The 20,610-nt window shown below is 35.2% G+C and overlaps 1 protein-coding gene across 6 annotated transcripts in view; it reads left to right on the top strand.

The window, feature by feature from the left end:
• The window catches only part of LOC127834345 (eyes absent homolog 1-like), a 177,807-nt gene that overhangs the window by 151,591 nt on the left and 5,606 nt on the right, over positions 1-20,610 (top strand). For all 6 annotated transcript variants that reach the window (XM_052360103.1, XM_052360100.1, XM_052360101.1 and 3 more), the window contains 5 exons: positions 2,491-2,550; positions 2,781-2,935; positions 8,632-8,721; positions 17,489-17,547; positions 19,934-20,094. In XM_052360103.1, coding sequence (XP_052216063.1) covers positions 2,491-2,550; positions 2,781-2,935; positions 8,632-8,721; positions 17,489-17,547; positions 19,934-20,094 — 525 coding nt within the window. The remainder of the gene's footprint in view (positions 1-2,490; positions 2,551-2,780; positions 2,936-8,631; positions 8,722-17,488; positions 17,548-19,933; positions 20,095-20,610) is intronic.

Here is a 20,610-nt window from a genome sequence, read left to right as displayed (position 1 = left end):
GGTAATTTTTATTCATTTAACCTTTTTCTACCACCTGCATTTAATTGAGGGTTATGAAGTCAAAATGCTATGGTTCATTCAACTTCTCATCTTAAGCGGAGTGATTTTAAAAAAGCTCAGGCAACTGAACAATAATGTAGGGTAGATTTACATACCCTGTTCAGTTGGCCCACATGACATTGTCATATAATAATAGCCTCATATTACGTATATCATTGTATTGCAAAGAAAATCACGCAATTAATATCCTGTGTGAACGCTAAGACTTCCACAACAATTGTCCACTACAATTTCACAGTGGTCCCTCTTTCGTTGTAAAGTGGAGTATCAAAGGTGTTATTCTAGAATGCGTTTTTTTAAAGAACAACAAAATCAAGTAGATTTTTATCAGGTTTTTACACTTTTGTCCACACAGTTTTCCATTTAAATTTGAATTCAATGTAACAAAGAAGTTAAGTTTCTGTTATTGCACCGTGATTCTGTATGAATTAATGCCAAAATAGATGATGGGAAAATCCTTATACATCTCTTGGCCTTGAGAGTTGAGACTTTAAAATCACCAAAGTTTCTGACAATGTTGCATCTGCCTCAATCATATTGTCTACGTTAGCGTTACCGATCGCCGAAATCGCCATTGGCGATTACAATTCCTAACTGGCGATTAAAAATAAGATTTTCATGAAATTGGCGATTGAGAAAAAATAGACCCTATGCTTTACAAATGCACACTCTAAATGCCTGTTTTCAGGCCGTATCAATCGCCAGAAACATCGCTAAGATTACACAGATAACATCCTTACCGGAAAGGCCCCAGGGGATAATGACGACCGCCTAGGTCGATAATCCACATGGCTAATGTCTTAATTGGTCAAGCTTTACACTGCGACCAGACTTTTTTAACATTTGGGTTACTTGGCTATTTACGCGATGACTGAATCATTGAAGCGTGCCGTGTATGACCTATGCTATAGATGTTATGAATTTATGATTCAACGTTATCGAATCGACCAGTACGGAATTGTCGTTTAATCAGATGGGCGGAGTTATGGCATTGACATAGCCACTATAAACTAATTTCCCAAGACACAACGATTTTGATTGGCTAAAAAAGTAGATAAGAGTTACTTCCCTTTACGGTCGCTATGCGACTTGAAAGACCGATTTAGAAAGTGAGTTGCAGATTCTGGGAAAAATCAAAGATCTATTAATATATTAATAGATCTTTGGAAAAATGGATGCTGCGAGCGAAAATGGAAAGTCGAAGCAACATAAAATTAACACAATTCTTTAGAAAAGAAAGCGGACAGAATAATGTAAACTCAGGAAATGACCAAATGTTAGGTTCGCGATCGGAGGACGTCTAAAATAGTGCAGACGTGAATGCAGAATCAGAAACGTCTATACCTGTCAAGGTTCACGGTTTCGTCGTGAGTCTCACGGTTTTTGACGTGCAATGGCGGTCTCATGCTGACTTAGTAATTTCTAACGCATTTCTTCAAAAACAAAAAAAAAATGTTTGGATTTTATAAAATGTCGTATAATTACTTCCGAGACGGGCGGGCTGCTTTAGTGGTTTAAAACCTAAATACCACATGTACCGAAAACTGTTTAACGGTGTTAGTGTATCATTATCACTACGCCACTGGTGTCTATGTTAACAAATAAATTGGCTGCAAAATGTCAGCAAGTGGCTCACCAGCAAAGAAAACTTTTCAAGCAAAAAGAGCTAATTTCAGAAACAAATAGTCTTAATTTTGCTCAGAAAATAGCCCCAAAACGCACCACAGACAATCTAGGATCAAAAAAAAATCCGGGGGGGGGGGCATGCCGCCGGACCCCCCTAGATTTGGCGACTAAGTTTTTTTCCTTAGCGCCAACCTAGATTGTAATTAGCAGAATTTCCCAACAAACCCCAGAGTTATGGCAATTGTATTTTTGAAAGGTCTTATATAGTCTATTTAGCAATTCTTATTAATAATTGAGTCTTACTGTTGTAATGTATATATATTTTATGAGACACATTTGACACCCCTTGTTGTTTGCCTTTGTATTGAATATATATTTCACTAGACGCATTTGGCAATCCTTGGTGTTTACCGTTGTATTGAATATATATTTCACCAGACACATTTGGCACCCCTTTGTGTTTCCTGTTGTCTTGAATATATATTCACTTGACACATTTGTCGCCCCATAATGTTTACCATTGTATTTAATCTATATTTTATTAGACACATTTGGCACCCCTTGGTGTTTACCATTGTTTTGAATATCAATTTCACCAGATGCATTTGGCACACCTTGGTGTTTACCCTTGTATTGTATATTGCAGGAGATATGTTTGGCACCCCTTGGTGTTTACCCTTGTATTGAATTTATATTTTAGGAGACACCTTTGGTACCCCTTGGTGTTTACCCTTGTATTGAATATATATTTCAGGAGACACATTTGGTACCCCTTGGTGTTTACCCTTGTATTGTATATTGCAGGAGACAGCGGTGCTCAGTATCAAATCCCCTCAAGTCCCTCTCCGCCTGCACAGTCAAACAGTAAGTTTCAGAGACCAAAAGTTAGTGTTCCAGGGTGTTTCTACTGCAAACTGATTGGATGTCCCCCTTTTCTGTTCCATAAAGCTAGGCAAAAATAAAAAAAAGGCAATTTATTTATATAAATATATATATATATGTATAACCATCATCATTTCACTGAACCCTATCTCTTATCGTTTAATAACGTCCAGAAACTAAATAACTAAATATTGTTACATGCTCTTTTCCAGGAAAGAAGGGTACAAATAACCGCCAGGGTCGCAGACAGAACCCCTCACCAGGGCCGGAGTCTGACCTGGAAAGAGTGTTTATATGGGACTTAGATGAGACCATAATTATATTCCATTCTTTACTCACCGGATCGTATGCTCAACGTTACGGAAAGGTACCCGATGTAGTCTTTACTTTTGTGATCGGAAAGCTTCATTTCAATGCTTCAAAAGTGTGCTTAAGTGATATTCTTATATGAGCAGTGTCATGCAAAAATGGGTCTTATGCCACATACGGCAAGGGTAGCTTCAGACTGGCCTGTGCATTCACACAGTCTGGTAAGTAGCTGCCCTTTGTGCTATAAAGTCACAAAAAGCTTTATATGATCTCAAGGAATGTGCAGTCTGGTCTCGAGGTACGCTGACCACATATGGCACAGGACCCATTTTAGCATTACAAGGCTTACCCGACAATTTTCCATAGTGATTTTTATTATTAGCTCGGCTGTTTTCGGAGAAAACCCGAGGTATTGTCATAGCCAGCTCGTCGTGTCGTCCGCGTCGTGCTAAAACCTTAACATTTTGTCAAGGTTTTGAACATTGGCTCTAACATCAAAGTGCTTCAACAAACAACTTTGAAACTTCATATGTAGCTGCACCTTGATGAGTTCTTCATGCCACACCCATTTTCGGGTCATTAGGTCAAAGGTCAAGGTCACTGTGACCTCTAAAAAATTTAAAAAAATCTGTCTCAAAACTGCACCCGCAGCCGAGCGTGGCACCCGTTATGTGGTGCTCCTGTTAAGACTCTTCTAATATTATTTCATATTAAAAATGGTGATGCTTTGATTTTTTTCAAAACCAACAGTGTTTGGCTGATTAAATAAAAACAAATAGAAATGCATTAATAACTTAAGACTATGTCTATTTTCCAGGATAATTCTTTCACACATGTTCTTTAGCCAATTACCCCAAAATCATATCCATCTCTACCATGTAGACTGTGTCATAGTAGTGGTTCCATGAGATTTAAAGATAAACTGATAAGCCTGCAGGCTTTCAGAAATCTCTAATGAGCACATGCTGTGTTGCTTAGACCTTTTCCAAGAGATTTTCAGCAGTTTTGACAGTTCTGAAATTACCCAAATTTTAAAAAGTGTGTTTTTAATCAGGATCATTCAGATGCTTGGAAACATAAATCTCAATCCATTTGACAAGCATCTGGTGGATAGGATTTTCAAATGAAATACAAATGGCAGATTATAGTAATTTCTGGGTTAGCAGTTCATAGATATAACATTTGATTGATGCATTTCAGGAGACCTATTAATATTTATTATACAAGTTGCATTAATCAATTCATCAGTGCTCCTTATATTTTTCCCACTACCAAAGAATGTGTATTCAAATAAAGGTAAAAAGAAATTGTTATATAAATTGTGTAGAAATCTGTCACTCCACAATATCTGCTTATATTGATTCTAACACGGCACGCGACTTGTTTTCTATAGACAAAGAAGGAAATAAAGTGTGGGTTCTTCTGCAATAATTTATGTGCGGAGCTTAATGTTTCGAAAATAGTTCTGAATAAATAAATAAAGTATTGCAGTAAAATGCACGTGCTTAAATCCCGCTCTTCAAGAAATGTAAAAAATGTAGAACATATATAAATGTAATGAAACAACAAATTGTATATTTGGTGATAAGTGGCATGACCACGCCTGCTAAGAATTTGTTTGTTAAGAAACATAATTAAGAAAACATTTATAGCATGTCAGCTTTTCAGAAGAATTAACACATGTGACGTCATTTAGTTTCTATGAGTGTTGTTCTAAATGAAAGTGACGTAATTTGCAAAATATTTATGAATGAAAACGACGTCAAATGTTTGTACAATTCAATGACGTCACTAAATAGTGAACTTTGTACTAAAAAGGGCGGATTATTGAGAAATATAGTTCACGTCCAAAAGCTTGAAGCAAATCAATCAGAATCGTGTAAGAATAGAAATAATATTTTTACTATGATGGCTTGTTGTCGAATACCCACAGTAAGGAGTATAGATTCGTGTTATCAAAGCACTCGTGCTCCGCATTCGTGATTTAATTCCTACGCATCTATAATCCTTACTGTGGGTTATTCGACAACAAAACATGATGGAAAAATATTACTTCTTTATCATTCTTTACAAAATCGTAACTGTTTCGTAATTAAATCGTGAGAATCTTAGTGGGCTCGCAACTCAATCGGGGTGAACTCTTGAGAGTCTTGACAAAGTTGTAAATGATTCGTTGACAGATCACGTGATCACCGATTCCCCGATTGAGTCAGGAATTTCCTAAGATTCCATTATGACGCCCAAAAACGCACTACCACACTGTTACGAGTAAACTGCGATTAAATTCAGTCTTGGAGGTCTTGGTCAAATTTTAAACATGTTTAAAAGCTGGCCGCGATTTTTTGGGAGCTCATGACTCGCCCGCGACTAGCTACGAATGAGTTAGGACCTTCGCCGATTGAGTTACTAATGTCCCCGACCTCAAAATATTGGTAATGGGGACAAATAGTGGAGAATCGGGTTGTAGTGGAATACCCCTATTAAGGACCAGTTGAGTCAAATTAAAAAGTAATAATACTGCAATGGTGGGTTGGGTAATGGCATAGGCGCTCAATAGCAATGTTTTATTTATTTTTTATTTTTTGTTTAAGTTACCCGTTGTTTATTATAATGCATACACATAGTAAATCAATAAAAATCTTCCGACAAAACGTCTTCTTACAAAAAAAATAGTTCCACTACATAGATATTGACAAGGTATGCCACTTGCCACTGGCGCACTTCTGTAGTTTGAGAAAATGGCGAGTGGCTTACCTTGTCAATAAATATGTACATAGGCGAGCTATTTTTTTTAAGAAGACGTTTTGTCGGAAGATTTTTATTGATTTAGTATGTGTATGCATTATAATAAACAACGGGTAACTTAAACAAAAAATAATAAATAAATAAAACATTGCCATCGAGCGCCTATGGGTAATGGAACAGGCAGGTCCTGCAGTGGCCAGCTGCTTCTGTTTGCACAATAAACAGCGTCCATGACTGGAGCTGCTTGCATCAATCCTGAACATACATTGGAGCCGTCAGGGCTGTCAACAGTGCATTTACTCCATCATCATTCTTCTTTCCCGATTAATTAAGATATTAATTGAATTGAGACAGACACATGGAGGTGCCGGAAAAAGATTGGCTGACTTTTTATTTGCATAGTGTGCATGCAAATGCAAAGTACTTTATTAAATTGATAACAATCGCTCTGTTCTCAATGTTTTGTTCAGTTTTTATTATTTGAAGAGTTATTATGTACTTCCTCTTGTTATTAAGCGTCTGCCTAGTCACCACATTTATGTGAAGTAAATGGAAGGGATATTAAATGTGTTACTGAATGGATAGAGATTGAAAAAAATGTGTCAAGTCATAAAATATGAATTCAATGTGTGCTTAAATAAAAGCAATCTCTGCTAAAATTAAACAAATTTCTACGAAAATAAAACTTTGTGGTAAAATACAAAGTGCTGATGAAAATCAAGCTCTCAACAACAATATTGTTTGAAAAATTAGGCCCTATACAACAATATTGTTTGAAAATCAGGCTATTTACAACAATATTGTTTGAAAATCAGGCAGCCGTATTTACAACAATATTGTTTGAAAATAAGGCTATTTGCAACAACATTGTTTGAAAATCAGCTATTTACAACAATATTGTTTGACAAGAGATTGCCAAGCAATATGGTCCCCTACCAGTGAAACTCCATGCACCATTGTCAGTAAAAAAAAATAATTTATGTTTGTTGCCATAGCAACCAGAAATTTTGACGTATGAACAAATGAAATGACGTGCATGATCTCCATCTATCCATTTTTCAAGTTTCATGAAAAAATATTAAGAACTTTTAAAGTTATCGCAGGATCCAGAAAAGTGTGACGGACTGACTGACAGACAGACGGAGTGTATTTAACCATAAGTCCCCTCCGGTTTCACCGGTAGGGGACAAAAAACAGGCTATTTACAACAATATTGTTTTACAATCAGGTCTGGCATTTACAACAATATTGTTTGAAAATCAACAATAAAATTTGAAATTAAAAAAAGAAACATTTTAATTCAAGTTATAAACCTCAAAAATGCTGGAAAAAGAGTTATACTATTCATCCATTGTAAATCACATTAATTATTAACAACATGCTGGGTTATTTACTTAGAACTGGGAGATATTGATGTTTGTTCCCCATGTTGAATCAATGCTTCATTTGAAATTGCCCAATAGTGAGTTAGTTGGAAAACTGTGCCATAAATCATACTGGGCTTCGACAGGATAATTGGTGTATTGTGTCCTATCCTGAAAGAACAAACAAGACGACATAAAATCGGTGATTATTCATGTAGAGCTTATAATTAATTTATATCCTTATTTTGATTCAAGCCTGATTAGAAAAATTATGGGTGCAAAAAACAACAACCAACTTTAGTAATTATCGCTTGTCAATAACACCCATAATTTAAAAATAGAAGCTTTAGTCAATAATTGTGTTACCATGTGACTCTAATGTATCTTCCTTGACAACTTGACAATCAAAACTCATTTTTCATGAAATAAGCTCCGTAATGTATTTTGATAAATATGGTTAATAGACCTTAATGTACACAGCTGAAAATAACGTATTTAAGTATTTAGCGTATTTAACGTGTAGGCATTTCCACTCAATTGCAATTCCATAGTAAAGCCAAGGGAGGTGAAAATAAAAGCAGGTTGTTAGGTGCATGATACCATTGGTGCCAAAATATGCTTACAATAGGAACAATTGATAATGGGTTTTGTTGAAGAATAACTCTTCCACCCTTATAGTTTTCTTCTGGCCAATTAAACAAATCTTTGTCAATTATTGTCCAATTTCTCATGCATTTTAGTTATTTGCGCTACTATGAATACATTTTTTACTATCAAGACGGCAACGGAGGCAGAAACAATATAACTCTGTGAAACCACAAAACCACATAGATCAGTTTTGAAATCTGCAGTTTTAATCGGGAATGAATTTTCAAATAACGTGCACATTAACCTAGAATTAAGCATGAAATGTATTCATCATATTCACCATGAATGAACACTGTCGTTTAGAAATTAGCAGTCTGAATGGAAAATAACAATTTCTGATGGTTGGAAAATGGCAGTTAGGAAATCGTCATTGTAATGCGGGAGTTACAATTTTTAAAAGGATGGAATGTGATTAAACAATCAACTTAGATGGCATTGTTGAGAAATTTCTGAGTACAGAAAATGTAACCAGTTCTTTTTCTATAATTATGGTATTGTACATGGAAATCTACAACATACAATTTGTTTCGTATTTGTTTGGAACATTGACTTTTAAGCTAGCAAAAGATACCAAGTAAAAAGTAAATGGGATCAGAATTATTAGTGGAACATCTAAAAAATTACAGCCACTCGTTCTTAGCAGTAAAAAATTCCAAAAGTGTCAACTATAATACATTTAAAAAATGTATCTAAAATACATACTTCACAATTAACAACTTTGCGCTGTTACTCAACCCTTTCCCTCTCAGACACAAAGTGAAAATGGCTATGTGCAAACATCTTAAACCAGAGCAGCATGCGAGTTACTCACAGTCTGTTCAGGTGTTATGCTGTTTGCTGCTCCTCAATATATAAGGTTTGAAATGAAGCAATTAAAACTTGAATATAGTAAGAAAAGACTTAAATTAAATTTGATTTTCTAAGTGACTTAAAATGTGTCAAAATGCCTGTCTGAGTGGTAAAGGATTATTCACTGGTATTCTGTATATATTTGCAGGATCCAAATGCGTCCGTACAACTCGGGCTACGGATGGAGGAATTGATATTCGGCTTAGCGGATAATCACCTATTTTTTAATGACTTAGAGGTGAGTAGAAAACTAGTGAAGATTTGTTTGCTCTTACCTATCTGAAGCTATGTTGGATTTTTTTTTGATGAATTACACGCTTTAATTAATTTGTTTTCTGGATCAGGTTTTTTTGCAGACATCTCACCTTATCTGTGAAAGATCACAATTAAAACAAAAATTTCTACAAATGATCTTCTTCAAACAGCCCATTGATGATGTCATTTATGATATTATTTTATCAAGTTTTATAGACAGAGACAGTGTTTCATCACCTAGGCTGTTAATTAATTTACCAGTGATGTCTAAATTAGGCTGTTACACATTTTCTGCTTGATTTTCCCCTGCATCAACATAATTAATTTGGTAGTCATCATGTGGACCTGTATGTTTACACCAAGATGTGTATCATAATTAATGGAAACATAATTAAATCATATCTCAGACACATTCATCAGTTGGTTTGCTGCAGATATTGACCATTTGCCTCCACAGGGTTGAGTAAAATACCTGTCAAAATCCCCACATAGAGGGTGATTGTGAACTGATCTTCAGATATAATTAGTGGTAATTAACCTATCTTACCTGCTGTTAATAGCAGTAGATGCATTTCGAAAAAGGGAAAAAACTTCTTATATATATTTGTGAAATTGCATCTTTTACTTTTGTAGATCAGAAATTTAAAGACAAAATCTCATGATCCCTGACAGAAAATGCTGGTTTTTTTATTCAGCTTTATATAACCTCTTATACTTATTTAAGTAGTGGCCATGTTTTCATCACGCATGTAATGTTAATTAAACAAGTTTTTGTAAAGTATAATTATTGAAAAATAGTTATATGATTATCCCTTATTGAATATGTGTATTTAATGCCCATTAAATGCACTATAAATGCAGTCAAATTTGCAACACTTTTTCTGTTTTAATGTAAATTATATAAGTTGAAAATGTTGAAAAATACACTTATTACACACACACAAAAATAATTAAATATATATGTGTAAGTGGGCTGTAGGTGTCTTTGAGCATATTTTCAATTGCATTTAAAACACTTATTGGTAAACAGTAAACAAAAAAGTGCAGAAAAACACACCCTTAATGTATTAAAATATTGTAGCAAAAGCGCTGCATTTAATGTGCATTAAAAACACTCTTTAACAAACACAGTTGTCTATGATTTTAAATTATAAAAAAGGTTAATTTATTAATGTACATGAAAATAATGTACATGAAAATAGATCTTTTTGTTGGGAAAAAAAGCAACATCTTTACAGTTTTTGTTAAGGCTGACCTAAGTTGTATCGGCCAAAGATTTCTGGTCAGCAAACTGATCTTTATTGTTTCTTAATTTAATTATCCATGTCATTATTAGTAGCTCCCATCAGTAAACACTGTGTCTGCACCACATGGCCCCTGGGGGGTGGGGCAGTGGCACTGTGGGGTGTCAGGTGTCATAGGCCTGTCCCTGGGGCTGACTGTATGAGGTGTCAAACTGCCCCTGGTCTTAGATAAACACCATCCATGTAACAACATTGATGCAACAAAATTGATGTATCTGATATGAGAACTCAGCATCTGGGTTTGCATCTTGATAATTATTCATGATAAGCTTAGTGATAAGAAGAACATATTAATGAGCATGTAAAATGATTATCATTATTGCGCAATACATGTGCTGTGCAAGTATTAAATACTCTAAAAATGCTGTTAAAAATAAATTGCTGTCTGTTCCTGTGTCAATAACCAAGAATCTAGAAATGTGAACTTTCATTTCACTATACTTGTTATATCATAATTAATGCGATATATTGTAATAAAGCAAATGTGTCTATGTTCAATTCACCGATCATTTTTAAATGGGCATAAGCTAATTTTATTAAAGAGACCAACAAAAAAGGAATTCAAGCATCTTATTATATTTGATATTGATCAACATGCATTTTATGAAAGTACCCAAGTGTTAATAATCAGTGCACTTCTTTATCAACATGTTTTGAAAGTAAAAGTCTACATAAGTGATTATTTTCAATAAACTTCTAAATCAGTGTGTTGTTAAAGTAAAAAGTCTTTAGTGATTATTTTCAATAAACTTCTTAATCAGCATGTTTTTTTTAATGAAAACATCTTTAAAAGTGATTATTTCAATAAGCTTTTTAATCAGCGTGCTTTTTTAAGGTAAAAGTCTTTACAAGTGAGTATCTTCAATAAATGTCTTAATCAACATGTTTTAAAGTAAAACGCCTCTATAAGTCGCAATTTTCAATAAACTTCTTAATTAGCATGTTTTTAAAGTAAGAAACCACAAGTGTTAAATTTGACTACACTTCATACAAAATAAGAATGTAATTGGCCAAAGCAGAGATGCATGGTATCATAGTGTTCATTACCAATAATCATAATACCCACTATTTGTACAAGCACTTCCAGTAATGAAGAGTGATAATGAACATGGATAGAGTTTCAGAGAGGCCAGGAAAAGTAAATATCCTGGTGGAAATGGACTTTGGCAGTCTGGTCAGTTTGACCAAGTCTGTTCCAGTCCCAAAGGGGTGTGTGTGTTTAATATTCAGTAAGTCTTCACATGGTTGAATGTTCCTGTTTGTGTGTAAGTTTCCAACTTATGATAAATAAATACCCAATTTTATGATGATCTTATTGAAATTTTGAACTAAGAAGAATTCCCAATAACAATTTAAAGTGTTCTTTTAATGCGATAGCTGCACTGTCTGATTTGGTAAAGGTGGGGGCAAATAGCACTTTACCCTGCCCCACTCAGAAGCAAAGTAAAAATGGCTATGTGTAAACAGCATAAAACCAGAGTTACGCGCAGTCTGTTCAGGTTTTATGCTGTTTGCTGCTCATCAGTATTTAAGGTTGGAAATTAAGCCTTTAAAACTTGATTCTTGAAAAGAAGATTTTTATTTTAATTAGTTTTTCTGAGGGACTACTAACGCATCACAGTGCGTGATGCGTTCATAAGGGGTAAAGGGTTAACTGACAACTTAGGTGTTTAACTGTTGTACCTGCAGAACAGTTTGATACCAAATGAATAGTTAATAGCTTAGTGATTGTAAGCTTTACTATGGGTGGTCTGGGAAAAATTGGCTAAATGAATGTGCATAAAGCGATGTCCCAGATTCGCCTGTGTCTGCAGATACAAATCATGGACATTATAACACTCTCCACTTACACTGAAAGTCTATTTAAGAAAAGACCTCTTTTTAAATAGAAATTAAAAGATATGTTAAAAGCCTTAACATATCTTCCCTGTGGTGACTGCCTGGACTAATCATGCCCGACATTATATGGACATGCATGCATGTCCATATGCATTCCCAGAAATGAGGCTCAAATTGACATAAAGAAGGCAGAGAGGGCAAGGCTCCAGTTACTGTGGGGGGGGGGGGGGGGTAATTACTGCCCCCTGGTTTTTGGGATTAGGGATGATGCACAGTTATGTCACATGTGATTTACTGACTGGATCCTGGGGGAGGGGGGCTGACCAGAACTCTCACAACATAGAGGTCAGAAATCTGCAATTTTTGTGGGCAGTTAATTAGCAGATTCTTAATGAATTTTTCATTGCCTGTATGTTATCAATTGAGCATTGTTCTGGAAAAACTGGGCCTATTGCATGTGCCTAAAGTGTTCTCCCAAATTAGCCTATGCAGTACACACAGGCTTATCAGGGATGACACTTTCTGCCTTATCGTGATATTTGCTTAGGAGATATCTCCTTTTAACAAAAATTAAATAAAAGCCCATTGACACTTAATGCACATGCATTTAACACTAAAGCACTGTTTATAAAAGTCCAAGCAAATATTCAAAATTTTACAGTTACCATTTTCCCAAAGTCAAGATTTGCAATTTTCCAAAGGCCGTGTCAAATGTGTGATTGACCGGATAATTGTAATAGACCGGTCACTTAATTAACTGTGTTTATAGCCCAGTGAGGCGTGTTAACGCCTAGCGGTCATTGTCAGTCCGTGCACTTATGGTCAGTCAAATGCATTGACCACTGACGCATTCTATTTAGCATTGTCAATGGCGACTTGCCAATTCTAAGCGATTTTTTTGTTCAGGGTATTTTGAGGTTTTCTGCCAAATTTCACCTGAATTAATGAGATAATAGCCCGAAAAGGACGCGAAGTAAGAGTGAATTCACGGACGTTGGGTTTTTGAAAGTTGCAACAGTACAAAACTTTATCATGGGTGAAATGTAAACACACCTGTGGGCTGACTGGGGAATGGTGGCCAAAGGAGATGTCAAGTTAGTTACCCACATCGCAGGCTTGACAAGTGGCAAAGACAAAATTAGTGAAAACTGCCAAATACGGGTGTATCTGACAGAGAGTTTTGGTGAAAGTTGGTCATGAAATTGAAGAATGAAATTTAAATTCTTGATATTGAGTGGTCAGGAGTCCTGGGTGTTTGGTTTATATGTTGTCCTTTATTATCCCCTACCGGTTTCACGGGAGGGGACTTATGGTTTCGCTCAGTGCGTCTGTGAGTCTGTCTGTCTGTCACACTTTTCTGGATCCTGCGATAACTTAAAAAGTTCTTCATATTTTTTCATGAAACTTGCAACATAGATAGATGACAATATGGACATGAAAATGGTAGTTTTCTGGATCCTGCAATAACTTTAAAAGTTCTTCATATTTTGTCATGAAACTTGAAACATGGATAGATGGCAATATGTACATATGCACGTCATTTCATTTTGTTCCTACGTCAAAAATTCTGTTGCTATGGAAACAAAATAATAAAAAATATATAAAAAAATCTGACAATGGTGGAATTTCTGACAATGGTGGAGCCGGTAGGGGACATATATTGGTTGGAAATAGTCTTGTTAGTTGTGTAGTTTGTATAATTTAGATGACTGACTGAAGTAAGATGCTAGAAGTTAAAACAAAAATATTTCGTAACATGAAGCTGAAGGATTATCAAATTTTAGTTCTAAGGCAAAAAATATCTGATAATTTTAAGATTGTATTCATTGTTTTAACTTTGCATATCACAATTATTAAGAGCCTCGTCTGAGAAAACAAGACTGCAGTCTGCACAGGCTTATAGGGGACATTTTTCACTTAGACTGATTTTTGTTAAGAAGAGACTTTCTTTTAACAGAATATACCAAGAAATCCTGGGTGGATTAAACAGGTTAATCTGGGACAGACACAACTCACATGCATTTAGCCCCGTTTTCTCATAACGCGTCTCCTCGTAGAAAATGGGAATCTGTGTCAGGGATGTTTAACAGTCAATAAAATCATATTATCCAAGATTTGTCATTACTGACATTTCAGAATTCCCCAGTTGTTGCCCAATATTAGCACTTTGTGGTCGACCACATTAATTTGAGGGATTACAATCATTCATGTCAAAACGATTATGGAAAGATTATGCAAATCAGTAACAAGTAAGATTTATAACTGTCCAAAACAATTTTCCCTTCCACATTGTAGTGTGTCCTTTCTATGAATTATTTAAATTTGAAACAGTTTGAGTGTTTTCACTGGTTTTCCTTGAAGGCGATTGAGAGAAAAACGGTGAATTCACAGTGGATGACTCTTGTCAATAAATAACTAAAACACTTCAAGTTTTGTTTAGAACAGCTAAACTCGCCCTATACCAAGATTATCAGTGTTGGAGATGTTGATGATTCATTTATTTATTCATCCTTTAATTCATGTATTGTGGTGATGGTGGTGATGATGATGATGATGATGATGATGATGATGATAATGATAATGATGATGATGATGATGATGATGATGATGACTACGACGATGTTGATGATGATGGTTTTATGTTGTTTTGCTTTTTTTAAAGGCAGTCTGTTCTAAGCAAAAGTCTCGTTTTCCCTTGATGTGTGGACTGCATGGGTTAATCTTGGATGACACTTTATGCACATGCATTAAACCCCATTTTCCCAGAGCAAGGGTCATGTGAATAAATAAGTAAAGATTGAGGCAGGTTTCTATGTGATACATCCATGACACATGCACAGGCAGACACAGAAAGTTTCTGTCAATTAAAGCCAATTTAGCGTGTCACTCACTGCGGATCTACACAGCTGGTCCTGATCAATCCCCCTTCCAGCCGGGAAATTAAGTGTTTCCACCTTCCTAACATATCGGATGTCCTAGCAACTGCTTTTTAAATACATGAACCTGCAACCCAAAGGGCTTTCTATTTCTTTGTAAGTGAAAGAAACCTGTTGGAGTCCGAGAGAAACAAATAAAAACTTCAGCCTTAAGGCTAAATAGATGTATCTTAAGTAAACTGTTGGGTGAGTTTCTGTCTGTTAGCGCTAGGTATTTAGTGAATGCTATTTTGTGAAGTTCTTTAAAAGATTTTAAAAGATTATTTTGCTTTCAAGAGATAAGGTGTTGTAGCAGTGAACTTGTTGTTTTATTATACTGGGCAGTATTTTTGTTTGGATTTATTAGATTTATTTCCGGGCATGTAGTTAATGTTAATTGATAATGGGTTGTTATAATTAATGTTTAAGTAACTGTGGGTGGGGAAATAGATTTATTCTCATGAACATGTAGGTGGTGGTATCTTGTTAAGGGGCATAGGGTCACTGTTCTATTTTATAGTTCCAAGAATGTTATGGAATATGCTAATGCGATAAATTCTATTGATTGAAATGCTATATTAAATTCTTCATTATTTCTGAGTTTCACTTTCTTGTAACACATGCTTTCTTGCCATTGTTGAATACAAGTAATTGTTATTGCATAATTCATAGCATATGCATGGACACAAATTGTTTTGAAGTACTCAAGTGTTGTTAACCCTTTGCATGCTGGGAAATTTGTCGTCCGCTAAAATGTTGTCTGCTGAATTTGTAAAATAAGCATTTTTCTTCATTTTTTTTTCAAAGAATACTATCAGAATAGCAAACAGTTTGGATCCAGATGAGACACCACGTTCTGTGGCGTCTCATCTGGATCCAAACTGTTTCCAAAACCTTTAAAATTCGGTTCCAGCACTGAAAGGGTTAAAGTCAAAACAATCAATAATGCTAATCCTTCATGTTTAAGTAAATAAATGCCATGTATAAACAAATTTGATGGTGTAATCATTCATATGAAAATATTACAAAATTTAACAAAATGTGCTGGAAGTATTTTTATGCCCACGGCTACTGCCAATCCTACATTTCACATGTCACATGGAATTAGGGGAACAACATTCCCTGGCAGTAGGAAGTCAGAGAAAGGGCAAGGACTTGGCCCCTCCCTGGTAGTGGGAAGTCAGAGAAGGGGTTGGGACTACGTCCCAAATGTTTAGCTTTGAGGCTCTGGGGGGGGGGGGGGGTATGCTTGATGATTCTTTAGACCGGAAACCCTTATGGTTCAAATTAAGGTTGTAATTATTAGCTAATTGTCCTAAGTTTATTTGCTTGGCATTTTGTACTGCATGTCAAGATGGCAAAGAAACCAGTTAAAATGAAAAATAACAAATAAAACAAGACTATTCGCCAAGCAATATATGTTCCCGACCGGCTCCACCATTGTCAGATTTTTTAATTTTTTTATATATATTTGTTGCCATAGCAACCAGAATTTTTTATGTAGGAACAAAATGAAATGACGTGCATAATGTCTGTATTGCCATCTATCCATGTTTCAAGTTTCATGAAAAAATATTAAGAACTTTAAAAGTTATCGCAGGATCCAGAAAAGTGTGACAGACTCACAGACAGACACACAGAGCAAAAACCTTAAGTCCCCTCTGGTGAAACCAGTAGGGGACAATAAGGTTTATGGTGCCAAAATCTGCATGCTAAGTTTTAACTTGTAGTTTAAGGCTATTTTTAATTAAAACATGCACATTCATTTTTTAGCTCAGCGTTTTTGGAGAAAATCTGAGGTATATTTTGTCATAGCCAGCTCGTCCTCCAACGTACGCCGTCCGCGTCGTGCTAAAACCTTAACATTTTGTTAAGGTTTCGAACATTGGCTCTAAACTCAAATTGCTTCAACCTACAACTTTGAAACTTCATATGTAGATGCACCTTGATGAGTTTTACATCCCACACCCATTTTTGGGTCACGAGGTCAAAGGTCAAGGTCACTGTGACCTTAAAAAAAAAAAAAATCTGACAAGCTTTCATTTATTCAAAACTGCACCCGTAGCAGAGCATGGCACCAGTTATGTGCGGTGTTCTTGTTATTATTTAACGTAACAGTCAAGTCTAAAGGTTCGCATTGGCGTAGTTCATATTGTGTCCTCCTAGCTATTTAGAGGTCATGGATTTAATCCCCGCCATGGGAGCTTTGGCAAGATCTCCCCCGAAGACATCAAATACTGGTTCTTCCAAGGCAAGGGACTTGAGAGCATTTTAATGAGCCTTAGGCTCTCAATGCAATCAAGGTAACATAAATAGATTAACCCATTTATGCCTAATGGACTCTTCCATCCTTTTAAATCGGATCAATTTATTTCCAAAATTAGGGATGTCTAGTATATTTATTTCTATATTTAGAATATTTCTTACAGAAATTCCTTTAAGCAAACAGCGCAGACTCTGATGAGACACCGCATCATGCGGCGTCTCATCTTTGTCTACGCTGTTTTGCCAAGGCATTTTTTTCTAGACGCTAGGCATAAATGGGTTAAGGCTTGGTATAGTTACCGGGGTACTTATGTCGTGGGGAGTATCGATATGCACCACTATCCACTTCATCTATAAATGAGGTGATTTCATGTTGAAATGTGCATTTTAACACATTTGTATACCCTGACTTGTAATCTATTTGCAGGAATGTGACCAGGTCCATATAGACGACGTGTCCTCTGATGACAATGGCCAAGATTTGAGGTAGTTGTTGTTTCATCATGTTCAAAGTAATTTATTGTGTTGGGTGTTTGTCTTATAATGTGTTGGAATAAATTTCTGTGAATTATAAATACGTTGTCAAAACATTCATGCCACACTCTGGGAAAAACTAGCTTTAACCCTTTGAGCGCTGGAACTGGATTTTGAAGGCCTTAGCAAACAGTTTTGATCCAGATGAGACGCCACAGAACATGGCGTCTCATCAGGATCCAAACTGTTTGCTATCCTTAGAAAAAAAAATCGAAGAAAATGATTAGCGTATGCGATTAGCCTGTGCGGAAGTCTTTATAAGGATAGATTGTGCATGAAGGTGGGCCTGGGGATGGTCATGAAAATATTTCTACAGCTTTCCTCTTCCAACCTCTGTTTTAAGTTTGTCATTTGTCTGTTACTGGCAAAGATATGTGACCAAAGTACCGGTAAATAGCATTACCCTTTCTGACTTAAAAGCAAAGTGAAAATGGCTATGTGAAAATATAGTAACTGTTTAGAGTAACTCACAGTATGTTCATGTTTTATGCTGTTTGCTGCTATCAGTATGTAATGGTCGGACATGAAGCCTTTAAAATTTGAATCTAGTAAGAAAAGTCTTCTATTAAATTTAACTTTCGAAGGGACTATAAATGCGTAAAAATGCGTATCTAAGTGGTAAAGTGTTAAGTCAGCTCCACTTGCCCAGGAAAAGTGTGAGTGGGTTAAATACATGTAACCATGTGATATGACTCTTACAAACGGTGAAAAATGTTAAACAAAATAAATCATGAAGTAATATATTTCTGGTAATAAAAAAACTGCCATAGCACATTAAACATGTATAATAGACAACACAATACTAAGTGTGGTTATTTTATTGTTGTTTTTTCTTAAATTAGCTTTGTTAGTTAATGAGAAATGTCCCTGAGAGATAATTTGTGTTAAAACATGTCAGAAAATTGTGGGAAAATATTTACACGTCCACCTGCTACTATTTTAGAAAATATGTCTTGATAATTTATAAATATTTTAACAGTAAAGACATGTTTTTGTTTCTCGCCAAAGACACGAAGTGGTGCGGTATATGACTGTTTTGAACATCTGTTTTGGCATTCAAAAAATTGAAATCTTGAAATTTTGACATTTGGCTTCTGTGGATCCAGGAATAACTGCCATCTGTTAATCATGAAGTTTAGCATGCTTAGAGAAAGACGGAGAGAGAAATTTGTGTTTAAAAAGTGGAGGAAAACAAACTTGGCTTCACAGAGATGAGGCTTATCAGTAAAATACTTCCCTCAGGCTTTGCGGCATTCAAATTCCTTGTGATTTTAATTTTTTTCTTGCTATAACCCCATCCATCAAACCTGCTAATCAGCCTGCACTTGCTTTATTGGAGAGTGGCCACTTGATCCTGAATTTTGTCTTCCTTCCATTCTTGAAGTTGCCTTTGATGTAATTTTTATCCATTGAAATGTTCTTGAAAAAGGGTCATAAATTAAAATAAGTATCTTCCAAACTGTCAAATGAAGATGTTATTGCTGTACACATAGGTTTTATGTGTTCAGGTGTTCCCAGTAGTTCTAAGTTGCTTTATAATGCATGTCTCTTTTTGTGGAAAATACTCCCTTTGTATTGATGTATATGTTCGTTGTTCTAATGTTAAATTATGTTATATTTGCTGTTATTTTTTTTTAAATTTATATCTTAATGATGCACGTCAATTTTATATAAAGTGAATATTGTTATGCTTTTAAGTGAAGTTTTATCTTATTTCTTGTTACTGAGGACCATTGCGTAATGCTTGCAAACAAATCATGATCTGATACGACTGGCAGCAAAAGGGATTTCCAGAATAGCATTTCTAAATTAGAGCAAAACTAACTTCTGTATTATAAATAATTAATCATGTAACAAGATATCATATTGGTACAGAGGATGGTTAGGGAAATATATACGAAAAATGGTTTTCGTGGAAATTCATTCATTATATAAGGTGTAATTTTGCAGACAGTACACCAATGTTATGCAGAAAAATGCGCCTCAATTCTTATAATGAGAACGTAATTGGTAAAATATAAAGCTTCAATTATTTGAGCTAGGATGGCCTTTTGTACCCTTTTAGTGGAATTTTATACCCTTGCATTTCACTTTTGGTTTTATCTTCAGAGAACAGCACAACTATGGCACCTAACAATGAAATCATTTGGGGACTTGTTGATGAAAAAGAACTACAGTCATGAATGCTTAAATATTACTGACTTTTCAGAAGTAGTATGTTAATCTGGAAATGGAAAATAGGTCATGAGAGTTGATTATAAAATCAGAATGAAGCCTTCTAAAATTTTAAAAGTTGTCATTATATATTTTGCAATAAACACTTTGTGTTTATTTTTAGCACCTACAACTTCCTTGCTGATGGTTTTAGAAACGGTCAGACGGGGGCAAACCTTTGCCTAGCAACAGGGGTACGTGGGGGCGTCGACTGGATGAGGAAGTTGGCGTTTAGATATCGGAGAATAAAGGAGATTTACAATACATACAAAAACAATGTAGGAGGTAATTAACAGCAAATAATTGCTTTTCAAATAATTTAATATTGAAGTTAAATTTTAGATTTTAATCTTTGTTTGTGACAATTAAATTTCTAATAGTAATATACAACTATTTCGCACCGTTCTTTTATAGTTGTGTTATACAAAATAGAAATATTAGGGACAGAAATTGTAGACAAAACAATAAATGACATTTGATATCTTAATTCAAATGTCCTATTACTGCTTGAGAGGCATTAACCCTTTGCATGCTGGGAAATTTGTAGTCTGCTAAAATGTCGTCTGCTGAATTTCTTAAATTAGCATTTTCTTTGATTTTTTTCTTAAAGAATACTATCAGAATAGCAAAGAGTTTTGATCCTGATGAGACGCCACGTTTTGTGGCATCTCATCTGGATCCAAACTGTCTGCAAAGGCCTTCAAAATTCGGTTCCAGCACTGAAAGAGTTAGAATAAATGTTACAGTCACGTATGCTTCTTTTGTTATCCAGTTGTAAGGTATACTATGTTTCATACCTTT

The sequence above is a fragment of the Dreissena polymorpha genome, chromosome 6 (genome assembly GCF_020536995.1).
Source record: "Dreissena polymorpha isolate Duluth1 chromosome 6, UMN_Dpol_1.0, whole genome shotgun sequence".
Taxonomy (NCBI): Eukaryota; Metazoa; Mollusca; class Bivalvia; order Myida; family Dreissenidae; genus Dreissena; species Dreissena polymorpha.
This window is presented reverse-complemented; position numbering and strand designations above follow the sequence as displayed.